The sequence below is a fragment of the Stegodyphus dumicola genome, chromosome X1 (genome assembly GCF_044657685.1).
Source record: "Stegodyphus dumicola isolate Sdum_Otavi_A_Nest chromosome X1, ASM4465768v1".
NCBI classification, from domain to species: domain Eukaryota; kingdom Metazoa; phylum Arthropoda; class Arachnida; order Araneae; family Eresidae; genus Stegodyphus; species Stegodyphus dumicola.
In genome coordinates this window covers 166,095,358-166,114,201 of record NC_140780.1, presented here as the reverse complement: position 1 = coordinate 166,114,201, position 18,844 = coordinate 166,095,358, and the positions used below count along the sequence as shown (strand labels likewise).

The following is an 18,844-nucleotide window of genomic DNA, read 5'->3' as shown; positions in this document are numbered from 1 at the left end:
CGTTGATTGTAAATATGTGAAAATTTATTTTAATTTGCTGAACGAACGTTCATATCTAGCATTTAATAACGAAATAGTAAGTAGTATTTAAAGTGCGACTCTTAGGTTTGGAAAAACATTTTCTCTATAGATCTGTAGTGGAATTTTAGGTTACGTTTCTTTCTACTGCGGAGTAACGTCATGAAGTAACATTCACTGCTCAAAACAATTAGGGGATATTGTGGGTTCGGAATGAAAACCATATAATCGATAACCTTTTTGAACAAAAGGCAATAGAAGAGATTACAAAGGGAAATTATAACGTTTAAAAAGTTGGGAATATGCAAATTTAGTCTGTGACGTCGAAAACTATGAGTTTAAGATAAGGAGTGAAAAGCGACCTGCAGCATTCCTTTTGTAGTAGGAAATTAAAAACAATTGACAAGAGTTGACTGTTTGCAGCAGTCAGTCCGATGTCTCAGCAAGATGACTTAGTAGAAACAGTAGACTAGAAGGCCATCAGTCGTTTACAGGAGAGTCAAATGCAATCCATTGTAGCGGAAGCGTTAGGATTTTCCCAAAATGTCATTTCCAGATTATGGAATCGGATTTTGGAAACTAGATATGTTTGAGAAATTCGGGAGAAGGTCGTATTATCGTTTTAAAATAAAAAGCGAGAGATATGCGTGCATTTCGTGTAAAAAAATAAAAATATGTCTCTACTTTGGAGAAATAAAATGGTCAGAAAGAACGTTTTGATTGATGTACTGCAAACATTTTATTACACATTTTATCAGACAAATCAAGAAAATAAATAATTAATTATATTACAATAGTTATTAGTTTTAAATATATTTTCCAGAAATCGAACAAAATAAAAACTGAAATTTTCCGGAAAATCTTGTTTGGACACCATTTGGCGCCCCTCTACGAGCGGCGCCCGGGGCATCATGTACCCCTTTGCCCCCCTGCCGCTACGCCACTGTGAACAATTACATGTAAAATATTTATTTTGTATGCCATCATTCAAGGCATTATATATCTAAAGCGCAAGGTTTGCAAAGTTTAAAAATACAAGGCAGTAACAAAATTAATGCTTATTGCCCAGAATCTATAAAAGTAAGCCAACTTAATAATGGAAAATGTACTGCTTATAAAGAAAAACACATGTAGATCATAAAAATTATACAGGGCATCTGTCTGTTACAAAATCGGACTGACAATTATTAGCAACTAAAATTGCTGGAAAAGTCCCTTTTGATGCAATTTTAGATAAAATTCGATATCCTGTATCTGATGCTAGGCTTGACAGATTTCACCTTTTGACAAAGAAAGATTTATAGAATATTGAAAATTTGGTACTCTTCTGTTATCGGGACCAGATTCAGAAATGTATGTACGCATGGATGGATGGATGGATGTGTTCATGTATGCATATATATACGCACATACGAATGTATGTGTGTGTATACACACATACATTCGTATGTGCATACACACACATATTATGCACATACATATATATTTACACACACTTCTGAATCTGGTCCCAATAACAGAAGAGCAGAGGTGTAGCTAGAGGTGGGCAAGGAGAGACATTTGTCCCTTGGTGCAGCTTCCAGTCGGCGTCAAACTGATGTTATGAATTTTTAAAATGAAATGTTTTCCACTCATGGCAAACAGCAGGGGGCGTGAGATCTTCAGTTGTCCCTGGGTGCTAAAACCCTAGCTACAGCTCTGCAGAAGAGAATCAAAATTTTTTATAATCTACAGTCAAATGCTGTAAGACATAAAAATGATTCTATAAGTGTAGAAGCCTGGGTTAATGAAATGACTAGTGAGGACAACAACTGTATTTTATTTTACAAAGATAAATGTCCACATACATCTCAGAGTTTATGTTTCCAGCCACAGGAACTAAGGGACCCAGGACAAACCATGAAAAATACCCCCACCATGATGCAATAAACACCAAACTTTACAGTCAGCATAATGCAATCACTTAAGAAGTGCCTGCCGGGTATCCACCAAACCCAGATGCTCCCCTTGGACACCCAGATTGTAAAGAGAGATTTATCATTCCAAAGAACATTTTTCCTCATGTCCACAGTCCAATGACAGAAAGCTCTGCACCACTACAATCGACACTTCGCATTCTAGGGAGTGATGTTTGGCTTGTGAGCAGCTGCACGACCATGAAATCCCAGTTTTCTAACACTCGACAAACAGTCTTCCTGCTAGAACTAACATCTGATGATGTTTGAAACTCTTAGGGGATTTCAACATTCGACGACTTGCGATTTTGTTTTACTATCCCTTTTAGAGTTCTACAGCTGCATTCACCAATGGTTTGGGGCCTGCCACTTCTGCCACCTGCATTTCACTTTTCTACAATTTCGCTGCCTTGACATTTGACATTTCCATTTCACAACTATATTACTCACAGTAAATTTGGGCTTCTGTAGAATGTCCCAAATTTAATGAACTGATTTCGGACAAAGGTGGTATCCTATTATACTGCCATGATCAAAGTCATTAAGCTCCTCTGAGTCACTCTCTCATTGCCTCACAAAAGCATGAATATAACCTGACAAACCACTATCAACATTTTTATGGCTTTCAGTTACACACCAAATTACGTCACCTGTGAGGTCTACTTCTTTAGGGGGTGTCCGGATACTTTTGGCTAGATAGCGTAGCAGTAATTCATGGCAATGTATCTCCAACAATATTTTCTGGTCCAGGAACATATTGTATGTCAGTATTGAATGGGGCAATACAATTCATATGCCTGATCTGCCTGGGTGATGCAGAATCTGATTTATTTTCTCACCAAAAATATTAGAGGATGATGATCTGTATATATTGTAAAAACTTGTCCCTTAAAATTATGTTGAAAATGCCTTACCTAACAGTAGCAAGCAATTCTCTATTGTAAGTGTTTTACTTAGTTTCAGCAGGAGTCAGTTTTCAGAAGAAAAAGCTAGTGGTTAAAGGTCATTATTGCATCACGAGTGCAAAATGGCTCCAACAGCCACATCTGAGGCATTGATCATCAATGACAACTGCTGACCCGTCATGGTAGCCAAGTGTTAGTGAATCTGTTTTATATTTTTCAAAAGCCGCAGTTGTTTCTGCTGTCCAAGGAATGGGATGTTTATTATCCTACTTAGAATCTTTTAAAAGGGAATGAAGTGGAGCTTCAGTAGTCACTCCGTAAACACCCATAAACATATACTGTACACATTATCCATAAGAAAAAACTGACTCCAGTGAATGCCAAGAATGCAAGATAAAAAGTATTTTTTATAAAAAAAAATACACTTTACAGATATTTAAAGAACAATTCAAAAATTCAATACAATTTGAAAAACACTTACTCTTAAATTCAAAAAAACAATCATATGAAAAAATAATTTAATCCTATCTGCATTCAAAAAACGTATAATTTACACTGGTGTGCAAAACTTAAGCAACAATGTAAATTTTAATCAGATAGCCATGAAACAGCAGAAAAGGGGTTCTTGCGATCAGTACAATAGACACGCAATTCAGTAGAAAGGTCATTTCTATGCAATTGACAAACAAACAAATCAGAAACAAAACGTCACAGGTGACATGAGCGTGCAGTTGGGTAGGCTCAACGCAAGACTACAGTAAAAGAAAGGACGGAGATGCAATTCAAGACATTCGCCGCAAGTGAGTTCTTTCATGAAATATGGCTAGAGGAAATCACCTGGATGACATCATACACAGAAGAATGATCGAAAATCTGGAGAAGGGGTGTAGTGTGACCAGTGTAGTTAAAGACTTCAGAATCAAGAAAAGTGCCATTTCGCACACTTGGAAAGACTTTCAAACTATAGGTACAGCTGTTAGAAAGGTTGATGGTGGCCACCCCAGGGACACAACTGCAGTGGATAACCGATATATTGTCCTTCAGGTAAAAAGAACCCCAAACCAGTCACCAAGTGCCACAGCTCAGCAACAAGGTGACAAATGTCGCAGTTTACTGTGTCCAGATGCCTTCACAAAGGTGGCCCATTCGCTCACTGTCCTGCGGGCTGCTTCACTTTGAAAGTTGGCCATCAGCGCCACCGGTTAGAGTGGTGCAAGGAGCATAAAAACTGGACATTAATCAAGTCGTGTCCTCTTTACGGATGACAGTCGTTTTAGCTCCACAAGCAATTCTGAATGGCAGTTGATTTGGAGAGGTCAGGCATGGTTTCATCCCAGTACCATCACAGAAAGAGACGTTTCAGTGGTCCTGGAATTCTCGTCTGCGGAGCCATTATGCTGAAGGGGCAGACAGAGCTCCACATTTCCGACAGAGGTTCTGTAACCGGAGATCGCTATTGTCAGGAGGTGATTCTTCCTCCAAGTGCATCTGTTCCAAGGTGCCATTGGAGCAGACTTCATTTTTATGAATGAAAATGCATGGACCCACCGGACTCCTGCTGTTCGGAAGTTACTGGAAAGTGAAGATATCACTTGAATGGATTGGGCAGCGTACTCCCCTAATTTAAATCCCATAGAACATGTGTAGAATGCTTTGGGGAGATGCCTTGTGGCATGTTTACATCCTCCGGGGAACATCCAACAACTGAAACAGATTCTGATTGAGGAATGAGCACTCTTACCTCAAGATCTGTTGAACAATCTGGTGGAGTATGAAGGGACAGTGCGAAGCAACCATTGCAATAAGAGGAGGGCATATCCCATACTAAGGAATATGTGCTTGTTGTTCTTCCTCTTGTAGAGACAATCATATGTAACAATAGTATGAGTTCCATAAAATCTTTTTTTTTTTTTTTTGTTCGATTCCATACTGTATGTATTGTATTCATTTTTGTGCAACTATGCTTTCATCATCGTTTAAATACAAAATGTTGTCTGACATTTTTTAATTTCATTTCTCTCAGATAATTTCTTGTGAAGTTATCGCAAAAAGAATACCTGCTGCTTAAGTTTTGAACACTAGTATGAAAAGGTAATCCAATTTCAGCACTGACACACACTTATGAAAACCCTTGGCAAAATATTCTTGAGAATCAAGACCACAATGAAAACACAAAAATCCACCCAGGTTGTTTAAAAATGTTCTCCAGCACCATGTAAAACAGTAGCATACTTCATTCGGATAAGATCTGGACCACAAGATTTTATAACTGGAGAGGAATCTTCCATACAAAATCATGGGTGTTATCACAACCAGTTTTCATGCCAGGTATAGCTGCAAAGTATGCAGTGCAAGTTCTTACTTTAGGTCACCAAATATGGCAATGTTTTAGAGGCATTAGACCTCATCTAAAGGTTGTCAGAAGGCCCTAAAAATTACAAAACTTCAGCTAACAGATAAAACATATATTATTTAACATTTAAAACAGGAAATCACATCTCATAAGAGGCTAAATATTTAAACACCAACACACATGAGCCGAAGCCAGACATCGGCGAAAAACAGGCAAAATAAGGTGAGAAGTTGGTTGTAAGTCTTGGTGAAAAACTTCAAGTTTTTGTCTTCACACTCACAAGCAAAGATGAAGCAAAGATGAACATCGCCTTTCACTGCAATGAAGATTTCACCATAAGCTTTACTGACAATCATGTGTACATAAAATGACTTTTGAATGGTACATCTCTTTTGCTGTGATAAATGTATATTCCTATCAAACGCCTTTAAAAACCGTCAATTAGAAATTCAACTTAATAAACAAATTATCTTAATTTTGCACATTAGTGTATAAATTTACACACATACATACACTAACTGAAAAGAAAAGAAAAATAATAAAAAAAACCTCTTGTAGTTATATCTTCTATATAAATGCAAATGGGAAGAATAAATATAAACATAGAAATGGCACTTTTATCTGTATCTCTGTCATTTGCACTCATTGCTTGAAACAAAAACAAACAAAAAAAATTTTGCTGTCTTTTCAACCTTTTAGTGATTTATCAGTTTGTTGCATACAGTTTCAAAAGTAGAGAACTTTCAATCCCTTCAGATGAAGCTCTTGCAGGGTTTAAAATTTTAATAATATCCAGTTCTTTTTCCTCTATGCAAAAAGATATTGATTTGCATCTCTCAAGACTGAAGTGGAAGAAAAAGAAGTATTCATTGACTCGACTGCTTTATTTTCAAGTATAGTTCTGTAGAAATGTGGAGTACAAATTAGATGTATACTGAACAAAGCTGCACATTTTTCTAATTCCAATGCCTGTTCCTTTTCACTTGCTAATAAGCATTTTATATTTTGGGGATAAAATATATACTAAAAAATGTGCTGAAGATAGCACTTGTTAATAAATAATTTTATGCACACTTTATCAAGAATTTTGTATGGATATTTTCAAGATCCTTTAATAGCTTCAGGGTTGAAATTATTCTTAAGGATTCTATCCAAGGTGGCTGAAACTGGCTTCAAATGAAATAAGAGGTCTGCACTTTGTTTCATTGACGTATTAAGAGCTTTTAACAGATTATTCTTGCAAAATTCATCTCAATTTCATCCACAATGTATATAAAAGCAGGACAGTTCTTTATATATATTTCAAGGAAACTGTATACAAATTTCCAATGTACTTCAGATTCCAGGATACCATTTAAGTCACTTCTGCTTTAATCATTAAACTTGCATCAGGCAAACTGATGATTTTGAAAATGTCCAATGACTTAAATAATATGCTTATTAACATTTGAGATATTTAAATGTTTTACCAATACTTAATATAAACTAAAACGAAATTTGGCAAACATTTGCATTACTGCTAATTGTAGATGTTCACTTGCTTCTTTTCTTCCAATGGTCAATGTATCTCTATGGATTCCTTGTTCCCCATTAATTGATCAAAATTTTTCAAAACATGTAAGCAATTCACTCACTAGAACATAATCACCGTGAAATTGCAATATAAATGAAAATAAAAATCTGAAACTATGTATGAAAATAAAATTTCAGCTCAAATACTTTTCTAAGTTTTCAGGTTAAATATTCTTTCATTTTTTTTAAAGCATCTCTTTAGCAGTATAATTTTACACGCATTACAAAGAAATAACCAAATCACTGCAAAATTTGAAATGTATTGTGAATATTTTAAATATTAGAGTCACCACACAGTGTTTCATTTCAAATAATTTAACAGGGTTCGTACACATTTCTGCACAGAGAAATTAAGTACTTTTAAGGACCTATGATTAATGAAACAAATTAAGGACCTCTGATCAAATGGAAACTGAATAAATTCAACTAAAAATATTATCTATACCTAAACTTCACTTTTGTAATACCATCCTAAAAAAAATTGGATCCATAAGTAGGATGAATTATTATTAAACAAAAATTAATTAACAAAATTATTAATAATTTTGAGAATAAAATCAACTTTATAAAATGTATTAAGTAGCATTCAATATTTTATGCTTGTACTAGTTAGACATTTGAAAGAAGATAAGTGACATTTCATTTATGTTTTACTAACAGTTAGCTTTATGTTGATTTTTTTATTATTATTATTCTTTTTTTTTTATTTTGTCCCATACTTGCTCAGTCTAGAGGTTTAGTAAATAGCAGGTAGATTTTTATGTCAAGCAGCATATATTAAAATGAGAAGTAAGATCATAATCAGCATGATTGATAATCAAAGATTGGATGTTGCCACCGCTGCTGCTTGCCAAGAGAGAGACCTGTTGATTAGAACAAACCTGAAAGTCCTGATGTAGGCACGGTTGGCAATTTTTTAAAGTTAGTTGGGCTCTGTCTGATTCAGATAGTGTTGCAGCTCCGTGCAGAGTTCCCGGGATTGTAACCCAGCTAATATACTTTAAGGTTCCAATAAGCCACTAAAGCACCACAGGTGATAAGTTGTTTTGCATTATTTTAAATCTCACTAGATGCAAAGAATAAGTTTTACATGAATTTTTACATTTTTGTGCTTTACCGCGTGACCACGGTAAGGATTAATGAAAAGTAATAACTTGCTTTAATATGCAGAGATAATTTTTAAGGGTAAGCAGTTAGTTATAAATAATTAAATTAGGTGGTTAGATAACCTTAGTCACTATGGATTTACATGGCCACTATTAAATTTTATTTATTTTTTAACAATATTTGTTAAAAAAGCCATATTAAAATCACAATCTAACAAAATTTCACAGTTTAAAATACATGTAATTTATGACACTGATTCACACATTAAAATCTACAAAACATCTATGTTTTGTAACAACACTCAACAAAATATTTATGCCTCTTTTTAATTTGAAGTCTTCCCAGACATTTTGGCTAATTTATATTGATTTCCTTCTCTTTAAGCATCTTTTCTAACTATCAGAAATTTTTCTCATACGCAAACCAGTGTTCTCACTAGTTTCTATGTGCGTTATCTCTTAACTTGTCAACTTCTCTACAATGTAGCAATGAGGGTTTACTTTATCTGGTAAAAGTTAAATAGTCCAAGGCTCCCTGACAGATGTGAAGCAAAATATTGCTATGTCTGAAAGTAACTACAGTGTCAGACAAAGGTTCAAATAAGTCTTTTATTTAAAAAGAGCTTAGAACATAAAGGAATATTCTGATGTTAACAAAATCAATTACAACTCATGGTGATGCAATTAAACAAGAATAGTCAAATTCACACTAAAAATGTAAACTACTAGTCAAATACTACACAATTTTATTTTAATTTAAGCTGGCTTATAAATAAAAAAAAAATAATTCTTTCTATAACACCTGTCCATATCATAAGAATAGAAGCATTTTAGGTATTTTCCATGTTTTTGTCTAGTGAAAAGTAGAGAAAATAAAGAGAAGATAAACATGCTAAGAAAAAGATTCTAGTATCAGAAGCAAAACATTCAAATATTATGTTTCCATTGCTCTTCCAGACGTTCTCCAAAAAGTAAGAAATTCATCGCAAACTTTCTGTAATATAGTACATCCATTACATGTTAATACCATGGAGACATCTTTCACTTTGCTACATATTACTGGAATCTTCAAGAATCGTGGGTTTATAAATCTGGCCTTCAAATCCTTCTAAACTTTCCAAGCTGCAGTTTCTAAAATCAAAATGAAAGATTTTCCCTACCAATTCTGTAATAGCAAAAAAAGCAGAAATAGTTTGGAAAAAAAAAAAAAAAAAAGAGGGAAAACTGTAAAATTAATTTTATACAGAAAACTGATGCATAATCTGAGAATTCTGAATATTCTGAGACAATTACATGGGAAACACTCTTACTATGAAGAAATTAAAAAGAAGATATTTTTAATTAATTACGTAGCTAATTTTGCTTTTGCTAAGAACTGTTTCGTAAGTTGTGCTTTATAGCATTATACCTTGTTTATTTTTCAGATTCAAAATATTTTTTAATAAGTTGCCAAAATGGAACTTTATAATATGACAGTGAAAAATAAAAATGCTTTATTTTAATGTTATTTTTAAAATATATTACCATTATTTTAATGAAATTTATCAATGTGTTACAATGTTTTAAAAAAAATCGTCAAAAAAATTCCTAGGTCTCGGATCTATAAAAACTTAAATTCGCCAAAATGTTGATAAGGCACCAAATTTAGAACCGTTAAATAATAAAAAAATTCACATCATCAAAAGCGAAAAGTTGTTTAAGGGCTCTTCATTAGTAAAAATTAACTTTGAAATGCTTATGTTTCACTTTTTGCTTAGAAACTCAAGTATCCCACCATTTATATTAGAAGCAGGAACAAATTATAACCCACAAACCGAATCACCCATTCAAAACAAACCCTATATGTCACCAAATCGCCAAAAATATTCCTCCAAAATGCTAATTCACACTCAAAATGGCAGTCGTAAAAACAGACAGAAATTTCAGATGATTAAAATTAAGGACCTTCTGCTGATTTTAGACAAAATTAAGGACCAAAAATCGATTTCAAAAAAACTACGGACTTTTAAGGACTCTTAAGGACCGTACAAATCCTGTTAAAATTCCAATATAAAAAAAAATAATAATAATGCTAACTCTTTCAAATATTCTGTTTAACACAAAATTAGGCATGGCACCATAGCCAAAGAAATCAGTGTGGTCGTACCAAGTGGAAGAATTTAGGGGCAACAAAATTCAAAACAAAATTTAGGAAGAAACTGGATGGCAGAATTCAGGAGTCGCAGAGTTTGCAGTAGCCAGCAAAAAAGCCTAGCACTGACCCTGTACAAAATAATTAGCCAATATGACTTTCATCAACACAAAATTACTCTCTCTCTCTCTCATTTTCAGCACCCGAAGAATTACTAAGAGATAACATCTCAAGAAAATTTAATCAGTTTAAACTAAAAAAATAAATATATTACTAAGAGAAGCAGTTTTTTATCTGTGAAAAATAATATTGCTTTTTCTAGCTAATCTTAAACATGATTTAAGATTATTTAACATGATTAAGATTTAAGATTTAATGCCACATATTTAAGATTGACATGCAATCTTAAATATGTGGCAGATTAAGATACATGAATGAAATGCATCATAAAATCAAATACAAATTTTTCTGAGATTTTCAGAAAATTAAATGCAATGAATAAAATTTTATAAACAAAACATGCCTGTTAGCGTTCTGAGATTTTCAGAGAAATAAATGCAATGAAAGTTTTATAAACAAAACATGCCTGTGTGCACACACACAGACAAAAAGAAAGAAAATAAACAAGAGAAGGGAGGAAAAATAGAGAAAGTTCACTGTTACAGTTATTTAAAACATTTCTTTAGCAAACGAATGTGTTTGAAGAGATCATGGGAAAAAAAAAAAAAAAAAAAACAAGAAAGGAAAGATAAATAACATTTAGTTATAAAAAACTCACCGTATCACTAAGCATGCTTAAAAAGATACGAACGACTTATTTTACTACTTGTTAGAAATTGAAAGAAATTGTGATTTAAATTTATTGCTCAGTCAGACTAACATTATACACTAATAATTACAAATCATCAGCTTCAAAACAAAACCAAGATGTAGCTTCAATGAATAATAAAAAAAAAATATGGTTAAAGTCACAGTTAGTTACAAATGGCTTCAACAGAAAATATGCAAACATAAAAAATTTTACGAAATATATGAACCCCTAATGCAGGGGTGGCCAAAGTGCGGCTCGCAAGCCTGATACGGCTCTCGCAGGCAATTTGTGTGGCTCATGCATATAAAATATATGTATGAAATATGATAAACTAAAACTATTTAGTGTCCAAAAGGAAGTAATTAATTAGTTTAGACTCTTCTTACAAAGTTATCAGGGTTTTATTTTTATTTAAAACCTCCTCCACTATTTGTATAATGATATAAATATGAACTTGTGGCTTTCAGAAAATCTAGATGCGGCTCTCGAACATTCCTGAATTCAAACGTACGGCTCTTACTGACATGAAGTTTAGCCAACCCTGCCCTAATGGCTTATCTGCTCAACCAATCAAAATGAAATTTCAGATATTGCAGTTTGAAGATATGCCCTAGAGACTGCAATGATTTAAAACAATAGAGCTCAGTTAATTTCATGCACAGGCAAATTGTACACCCTAACATATGTAATAAAATTATGAGAGACAGAGATTTCATCCCAATGTCTGTATGATTATTTTATTGAAAACTCATTTAATTATCTATAAGCTCACATTTAGATACCTTAATTACATTTTATGATGACGGTTTCAAAAAAATGAGCGATTATTCAAAGCAAGAAAAAGAAGTTTTCATTTATTTAGCTTACTGAAAAGTGAATGCATGTCTAGATTAAGTCTGAATGATTATGAGTGAAGAATCAAAATGTCCCATATCAGCCCAATTCATTATATTATCTCCTAATATAAATTTATATATATATATATATAGTACAAAGTCCGAAATCCGGATGTCCAACATCCGGAATGATCTAAAATCCGGACCTCAAAACCACCAACAGTTTTTTTATTGTAGGCTTTATGCATGCACATTTGATTCCCCTCTCTGCACATAATAAAACATCTGAAGAGTCCAGATTCTTAATTTCACTTTGACATTAAATAAAATACCTTGTTATTGAAGAAACAATCATTTTAGCATAAATTTGTACAATCAGTAATTTGGCTACATTGCTGTGTATCTGCTTGGCACACATCTCAAACCGAAATATTCCACATAGATACATCGTTAATCTGACACCAACCTGGTGAATCATTATTTATTATACATCCCTTTCATCACCGCATGTTTATCAAAACATGACTACTTAAGTAATGACTCATGTAGTGATGCCTAAACAATTTTTTTTTTTTTTATGTTAGTAATTGAATAATCAAGGAGTATGGTAAGCTTTTATGTTGATATTATGCCTGGCGATGATTACAGATTAAAGTTAAATGCACTAAAAAATGTTGACGAGGAAAAATTTAACAACAATTTCTTTCCTTATGTTAAAAATAGATTTTGTTGATGATACCCAAAGATTACATTTAGGGCTATTTGAATTAAGAATAACTGATTTGTTATTCATATAAACCCAGAACCAGCGCTAGGGCACGTAAGGCCACACCGAGTCACAGAATTTAGGACCTACAGAGACTGCATCAGGTGTTAAGATATCTAGCGCCGGTCCTCAATAAGACTTAAATATATGTGAGAATTAATTTATCCAGAAGCCTGATAAGCTTTAAGCATGTGCAAAAAGTATAATAAATAACTAAACTAATACAATTCAGGCTTAATTGTATTAGTGTGCGATAGAAGCAAGATAAAATTTAACGGAACAACTTGTCGTTAGTCACCAAACTCATGATGCATAGCCAAATATGTATAGTGAAGCATAGCTAAATTTGATGATGATAGCCGCTAATTTTAAAGGTTTCCGATATCACAAAACAAAGGTGAAATTTTAGAATTGACGAATTTTGTAAAGAAATGGGGAGAAGCGGTAATAAATGAGATGATATAAAAGAAATTTTTCATTGTGATGACAATGCTTCTCAATAATCAATCAATTAATGAATGGCGAAATCTGTAGTATGGTTCTAGATCCAGAAAATACCACTACCGATAATGAAAAAAGTGACAGAGAAGTTACTGAAAACGAAAAAATTTGACAAGTTAGTCGATTGACAAGTTAGTCAGAATTCTCGACACAGCAGTTACAGGACTTCAACAATGTAACTAAACAAGAGATTATGTCTGTCTACAGAATTAAAGAGATAGTATTAGTTACAGGACTTCAACAATGTAACTAAACAAGAGATTATGTCTGTCTACAGAATTAAAGAGAAAGTATTAGCACAAAAAACGAAGCAACTTAAATACCTTACATTGAAAGAAATGTTTAATAAGGTTAGCAAATAAATATTAAGCTCTTTTTTCGTAAATTTTGATCATATCATAAATACTTCATTATTTCATAAATCACGATTTCACATTTTTAATTTTATAATTTCTACATGCTATCTTACTAGATTTAACTGATGATCTAATATCCAGAAAAATACCAAATCCGGAATCGCTGAAGTCCCGACGAGTCTGGATTTTGGACTTTGTACTGTATATGTATACGCTGAACAGCCAAAACATTATGACCACCTACTCAATAAAGCCTTGTGCAGGCCTGAAAAACAGCTGCAACTTGCCTTGTCATGGATGCCACAAGTTCTTGTAGATGACTGGAGACAGGTTGAACCAAATGTCTAAGCATTGGTCATGCAAAGTCAAGATATTCTGACATGGTAGTATTTGAGCACTGAGCTGCCACTCCACGACATCCCAAATGTGCTCTATTGGATTAAGATCTAGCGAGTTAGGTGGCCAGGACATTAATTGCAATTCGTCCTTATGCTCCTCAAACCATTCCAACGCAATACGAGCCCTCTGACATAGGGCATTTTCCTGCTGGAAGATTCCATTTCCAGTTGGGAAAACAGACATCGTGTAAGGATGCAACAGATTCATAATTATGTTTGAATAGTCCACAGCTTTCATGGTTTGTTCTGCCACAACTAAAAGTCCCAGAGACTGCCATGAGAACATCCCTCAAAGCATCATACTGCCACCAGCAGCCTGTATGGGACCTGCATTATGGGAGAAGCAATTGTTTGCCTGGCGACCGAGTACCCTGACATGCTCGTCGACAAGATAAATGAGAAATCGTGATTAATCCGACCAAGCAACTGTCTTCTACTTATCCATGATCCAGTCTCGATGTTCCCAGGCCCACTGTGGGAATAGTTGACACAAGACAGGAGAGGTAAAAAAAAATTTATTGGAATTGCAAATTTTCAAATTGAACACCTTCACAGATGATAATACATAACGTGTAAGATTTTTGATAACAATGACAAATGTAACATTACTGCAGGAATCTGTATAACTTCACATTTTATGGCACCTTTCAATTCTCACAAATCTTGTAGATTTGATGTGAACACCTTTGTTTTCAAATAACCCCAGAACCAGAAATTCTTCGGAGTAAAGTGGGGGACAGCAGTGGCCCTGAAACGGCCAAGTTAGAGAAGATGACTTTATCTTGAACCATTGTACACATTAAAATCTTGTAGTTTCAATAAAACATTTTCCCTCTTCTCTCTTATCTTGTCATTGTGTTTATAATGCTCTTCTTTGTAAAAATTTTACACTAGCAATTTCCATCATATGTGTATTGTTCCAATGTCATTTATGGTTTATCAGTGTCCTGATCAATTTGTGCAGGTAAAAAGTGGATGCTGCCATTAAAAATTTCAAAATGCTTTTACTCTAATCATAACCATGAGAGTTCTATGGTTTCAAACCATCACAATCTCTAGCACCTTCAAATAACACTGCTTGAAATTTCGTTTTGATTGATTGACCAGATAGGCTGCTAGGTGCTCATAGACTGGGGAAGTTTTTTATGACCACCTTGTATATAAGCTAGTAAGAGCTACTATGCAAAGCAATATAACTGCCTGTTAACCTATCTAATATTAATAAAGTGATATGCTTAAGGAATTAAAATCACATATCTGAAGATTTTTATTAAACACGCAAATATAAAAAAGTCCTGATTTACTAAGGTAATGCCGGGAATGATATCAATTGTTAACAAAATCTCGGTTAATCTTAGAGGAGTTAAAAACTGCAGGAAGGAAAAATAATCCATAATAAAATTAACAGGAAAATATTTTTACCAATTTACTCGTACTTTCAAGCATTCTCCAGAATACGTTTCTTTGGTCATATAATTTAGTAACATTGAGTATTGAAAAAAAAAAAAAAGAACACTTTGTAAATAAGGAAAAAATTAACTTTACCACAAGTGAAGAAATCAAATAAGTGGCATTAATGAATAATATTTACAAAAGAATATGAGCCTTGAGTTAAAAAACCTATGAAAAAAAAATAGTTGGTTTCAGTCTCCCCCCCCCCAACTGTGCAATTTTGGATTAAGTATAATTTAAATTGCATACTGGTGTGAATTAAAATAGTTTCCAAACAATATAACATTATCTACTTTGTTATTAGCTTATGAATTTTTCTTTTCCTTTTCATATTTTCGACAGACAGTTCTCTTTTATGCTGTTGTTTTATGATTGGTGCATTTATGTTGCTGGCTAGTGGTTTTTTCACTATTCTGCAATAGACTTTACCCCTTTATTTAGACAGAGCCAGGTTAATCCACCTGTAGTTATACAGGAATTGACTGTATCTATATTTGAACAAACAATGCAAACTTCAGTGGAATTCACATAAATTGAAATTTACTGAAAATACTTACAACTTGCCATTTTTCCTTCACAATATGGCCAGGCTGAAGAAGGTCTCCAGTACTTGATGGAGCAGTCTCAAGTCCTTTAACTGACATATCTGTCAGCTGAGATTCAAGACTAAAAAAAATATATATATATATATACACACATGCATATAATATTTGGTACTTAACATATTATTGCAACCATCTTAGTAGAAGTCACCAAATTTTCAGAATGTGCCAAAATCTGGCAACCATGCTCATAACAATACTTCAGCCAAGCAATGCCTAGCCTAGCATTTTCATGTGTATGCTCTTTGTTATATTCCAAGTTCCAATGGTTTTTACAGACAAATCATGATATTTTCTACTTTCAACTTAATTTTAAAATATTGCTTGTAGAAAATTGGCAGCAACAGAAGTTTTGCACAAATACAATATACTGCTACAAATTTGCTAATGGGAACAACAAAATCTGATATGAGATCTATATTGTCTTTTCTATTTCTGCTTTAAACAGGGGGATCTTTCTGTTCAATCTTGTACTTATTTATTGATGCTTTTATTCTGAAATCATACTGAATATGTATAATTTTAATTAATTTAATTTATAGATTAAAATATAAAAATATAAATTTAGATTCAAATTTGTTGAGAAAAAAAGTACCATTCTGCTAACTAATAAAATAGCAAAGTTAATACTTGATCAACTAAAAATTTTAGTTGCTTAGAATATTATAAGCTAGAACCTAAGCTTCATATTTTAGACTTGATGAGGATTTAATTAGTCTCAAAACACAGGACCTTCCAAAATTCTTCTAAACATCATGCACTTACATCTCAGCATAAAACAGCAGAGACGCCACCCTGAAAATGTGTTGCTTTAGAAATTAATCCTTAAATCTGAAGACTAAACAGTTAAATTTCAGACAGGAGGGGAAAGAGGTATTGAAATGCAAAATGTACATGCAAAATTTGAAAGATAATTCAAGAATGAATTCACTGACTTGCATCATTTTGTCACACCAAATTTATTTAAATTCCAGGCTTTTGGGAACTGATTTAGAAAGCAGCTGTAAACTAAAATCCACTTAACAATATCTGTCAATAAATTTGAAGCTGACTTTTTGTTTTTTAAGAAATTGTTCATTAAATACACCTGCTTGAATTTTACATCTAAATACAGGGTGATTCACAATTCCTTTCAGGATTAAAAAGGTTATAGTACAATAACTATAAAAATTCCCCCCAAAAAAAGATGTTTACAGTACATAATCTGAAAACTTTTCGATACATAATAGGCCCATTACATAACTGTAGTTTTAGCTGGTACAGATAATTTTTCTTTGAGAAGCAAACTGCTATGGTGTAGTGTACGTAAATATACATTGCAGTACTAACCAAAGCTGTAATGACAAAGACAGCAAGAATTTTGTTTATCAGCAAGACAAAATTTTCCATGTTTTCATAATGGTGTCCACACTTAATTTCAGTGCTAAACTTATTGGTGGCTGTATTGGATATGATTTAGAAATGACTTTTTTCTTCTTCCATGATCATGATGCTAACCCTGTAAATTTTTTCTTGGGAAAAATTTCATCAGATATTATGTTGTGCTTTTTTTTTTTTTTTTTTTTTTCCCACATAATTTAGTATAATTGTGAGAAAGAATCGTGAATGCAGCCACTGCTAACAATCATAACATGTTGGAACATCTGTGCAAAGAATCAGATTTCAAAACTTCTGTCATAGCATCAGGGATGCACATATCAAGTACCTGTAAGATATTGAAAAAAAACCAGTAAAAATTGTTTACATATTGAAACACAGCTTTCCTGTATTCGTCACAGTTAACTATAAATTTTCAAAATCCAAGAAGGAATTATGAATCTTCCTGCATATGGTATTTTTTAACTACTGATTAAAACATAATATTTTACAATCTGGAATTTTTGCTCTACAATGACGGTATACAGTGTTAACATTACATACTAACAGAACTCTCCAACCTAGAAATGAAATGTTTATTTAAGAATTTCCACCTTGTTTTAAAAACGCCTGAAACTGGAAGGATCCTGTCTAGAAGCATTTAAGGAAGTATAATCTGCAGTCATCATTTTTTCTTTACACCTTTAGCTGTACAAAGATTAAAGTACTTAATTCTTGATGATAATGCCAAACCTGCAACTTAAGACTGTATCTTCAAACAGAAGGCACTCAATTAATTGCTTTTAAAATTTCCACACTAAATATTTCCTATTTACTTAAAACTACTTTATTTGAAATGTTTCCCACTGATCTTAACTAGACCATAAAACTGAGAAATACCTTTTACAAATATGTACAGTCAAAAGTCGTTAATTCGGACACCCATAATCCGGACCTCAAAGCTAAAAACTTTATGCTCATGCGCCTCGGCGCATAGGGATTTACGTGTGCGCAAGCCCAGAATACATTTTCGCGTGCACGTTTAATGTATAACGGATGGTATAAGCTAAATTTATTTAATTATCTATTTCAGTTAATGTTGATGATTGCGTTGTTCCTTAATCTTCGAATTGGATCTGGCTTATTATTTTTTGCAGACTGTAAGAGCAATTTTATAAAAGTAAGCTTGAACTTTCGATTATGTCAAATAGAATTTCCGATGCTGGAGCTCCAAAAGGATCTACAAAATGAAAGTATATTTCGATGTCCATCAAACAAAAAGTGGAATTGCTGCAAAAAATGGATAAAGGCATATCCTTTGTTTATCTAACCGTTCCGAAATCTGTTTATTAATTTCATGCTGCTCTGCGTGGGGGGGGGGAGGGGGAACGTTGCGGCGCACAATGAACTGGAAGTTGATCTGTCAGCTCTATCGTTATCTTCAGGGCAGACGTTTTTATTTTATTCGGCTTATAATTCCTTACTAAATGTAGTATTTCATCTCGATGTACTCCGTCTTTGATATGATTTAAATCAAATTCCTTGTCATTATAAATATCACGAATACAAATCAAATAGTTTTCTGGTTGCAATTTTCTAATTTCGGCTATGCGTAATGTATGCTTTATACATGCGCGCATTTAAAGAAATGTTTAATAAAGTAAACAAATAAATATTAAGTTTTTTTTTTTTTTTTTTTTTTTTTGTTTTTTTGTAAATTTTGATA

The 18,844-nt window shown here is 33.1% G+C and overlaps 1 protein-coding gene across 3 annotated transcripts in view; it reads right to left on the bottom strand.

Annotated features, from left to right (window-relative positions):
- The window catches only part of LOC118188338 (uncharacterized), a 250,162-nt gene that overhangs the window by 136,311 nt on the left and 95,007 nt on the right, over window positions 1–18,844 (bottom strand). For all 3 annotated transcript variants that reach the window (XM_085807424.1, XM_085807426.1, XM_085807425.1), the window contains exon 2: window positions 15,718–15,826. In XM_085807424.1, coding sequence (XP_085663550.1) covers window positions 15,718–15,826 — 109 coding nt within the window. The remainder of the gene's footprint in view (window positions 1–15,717; window positions 15,827–18,844) is intronic.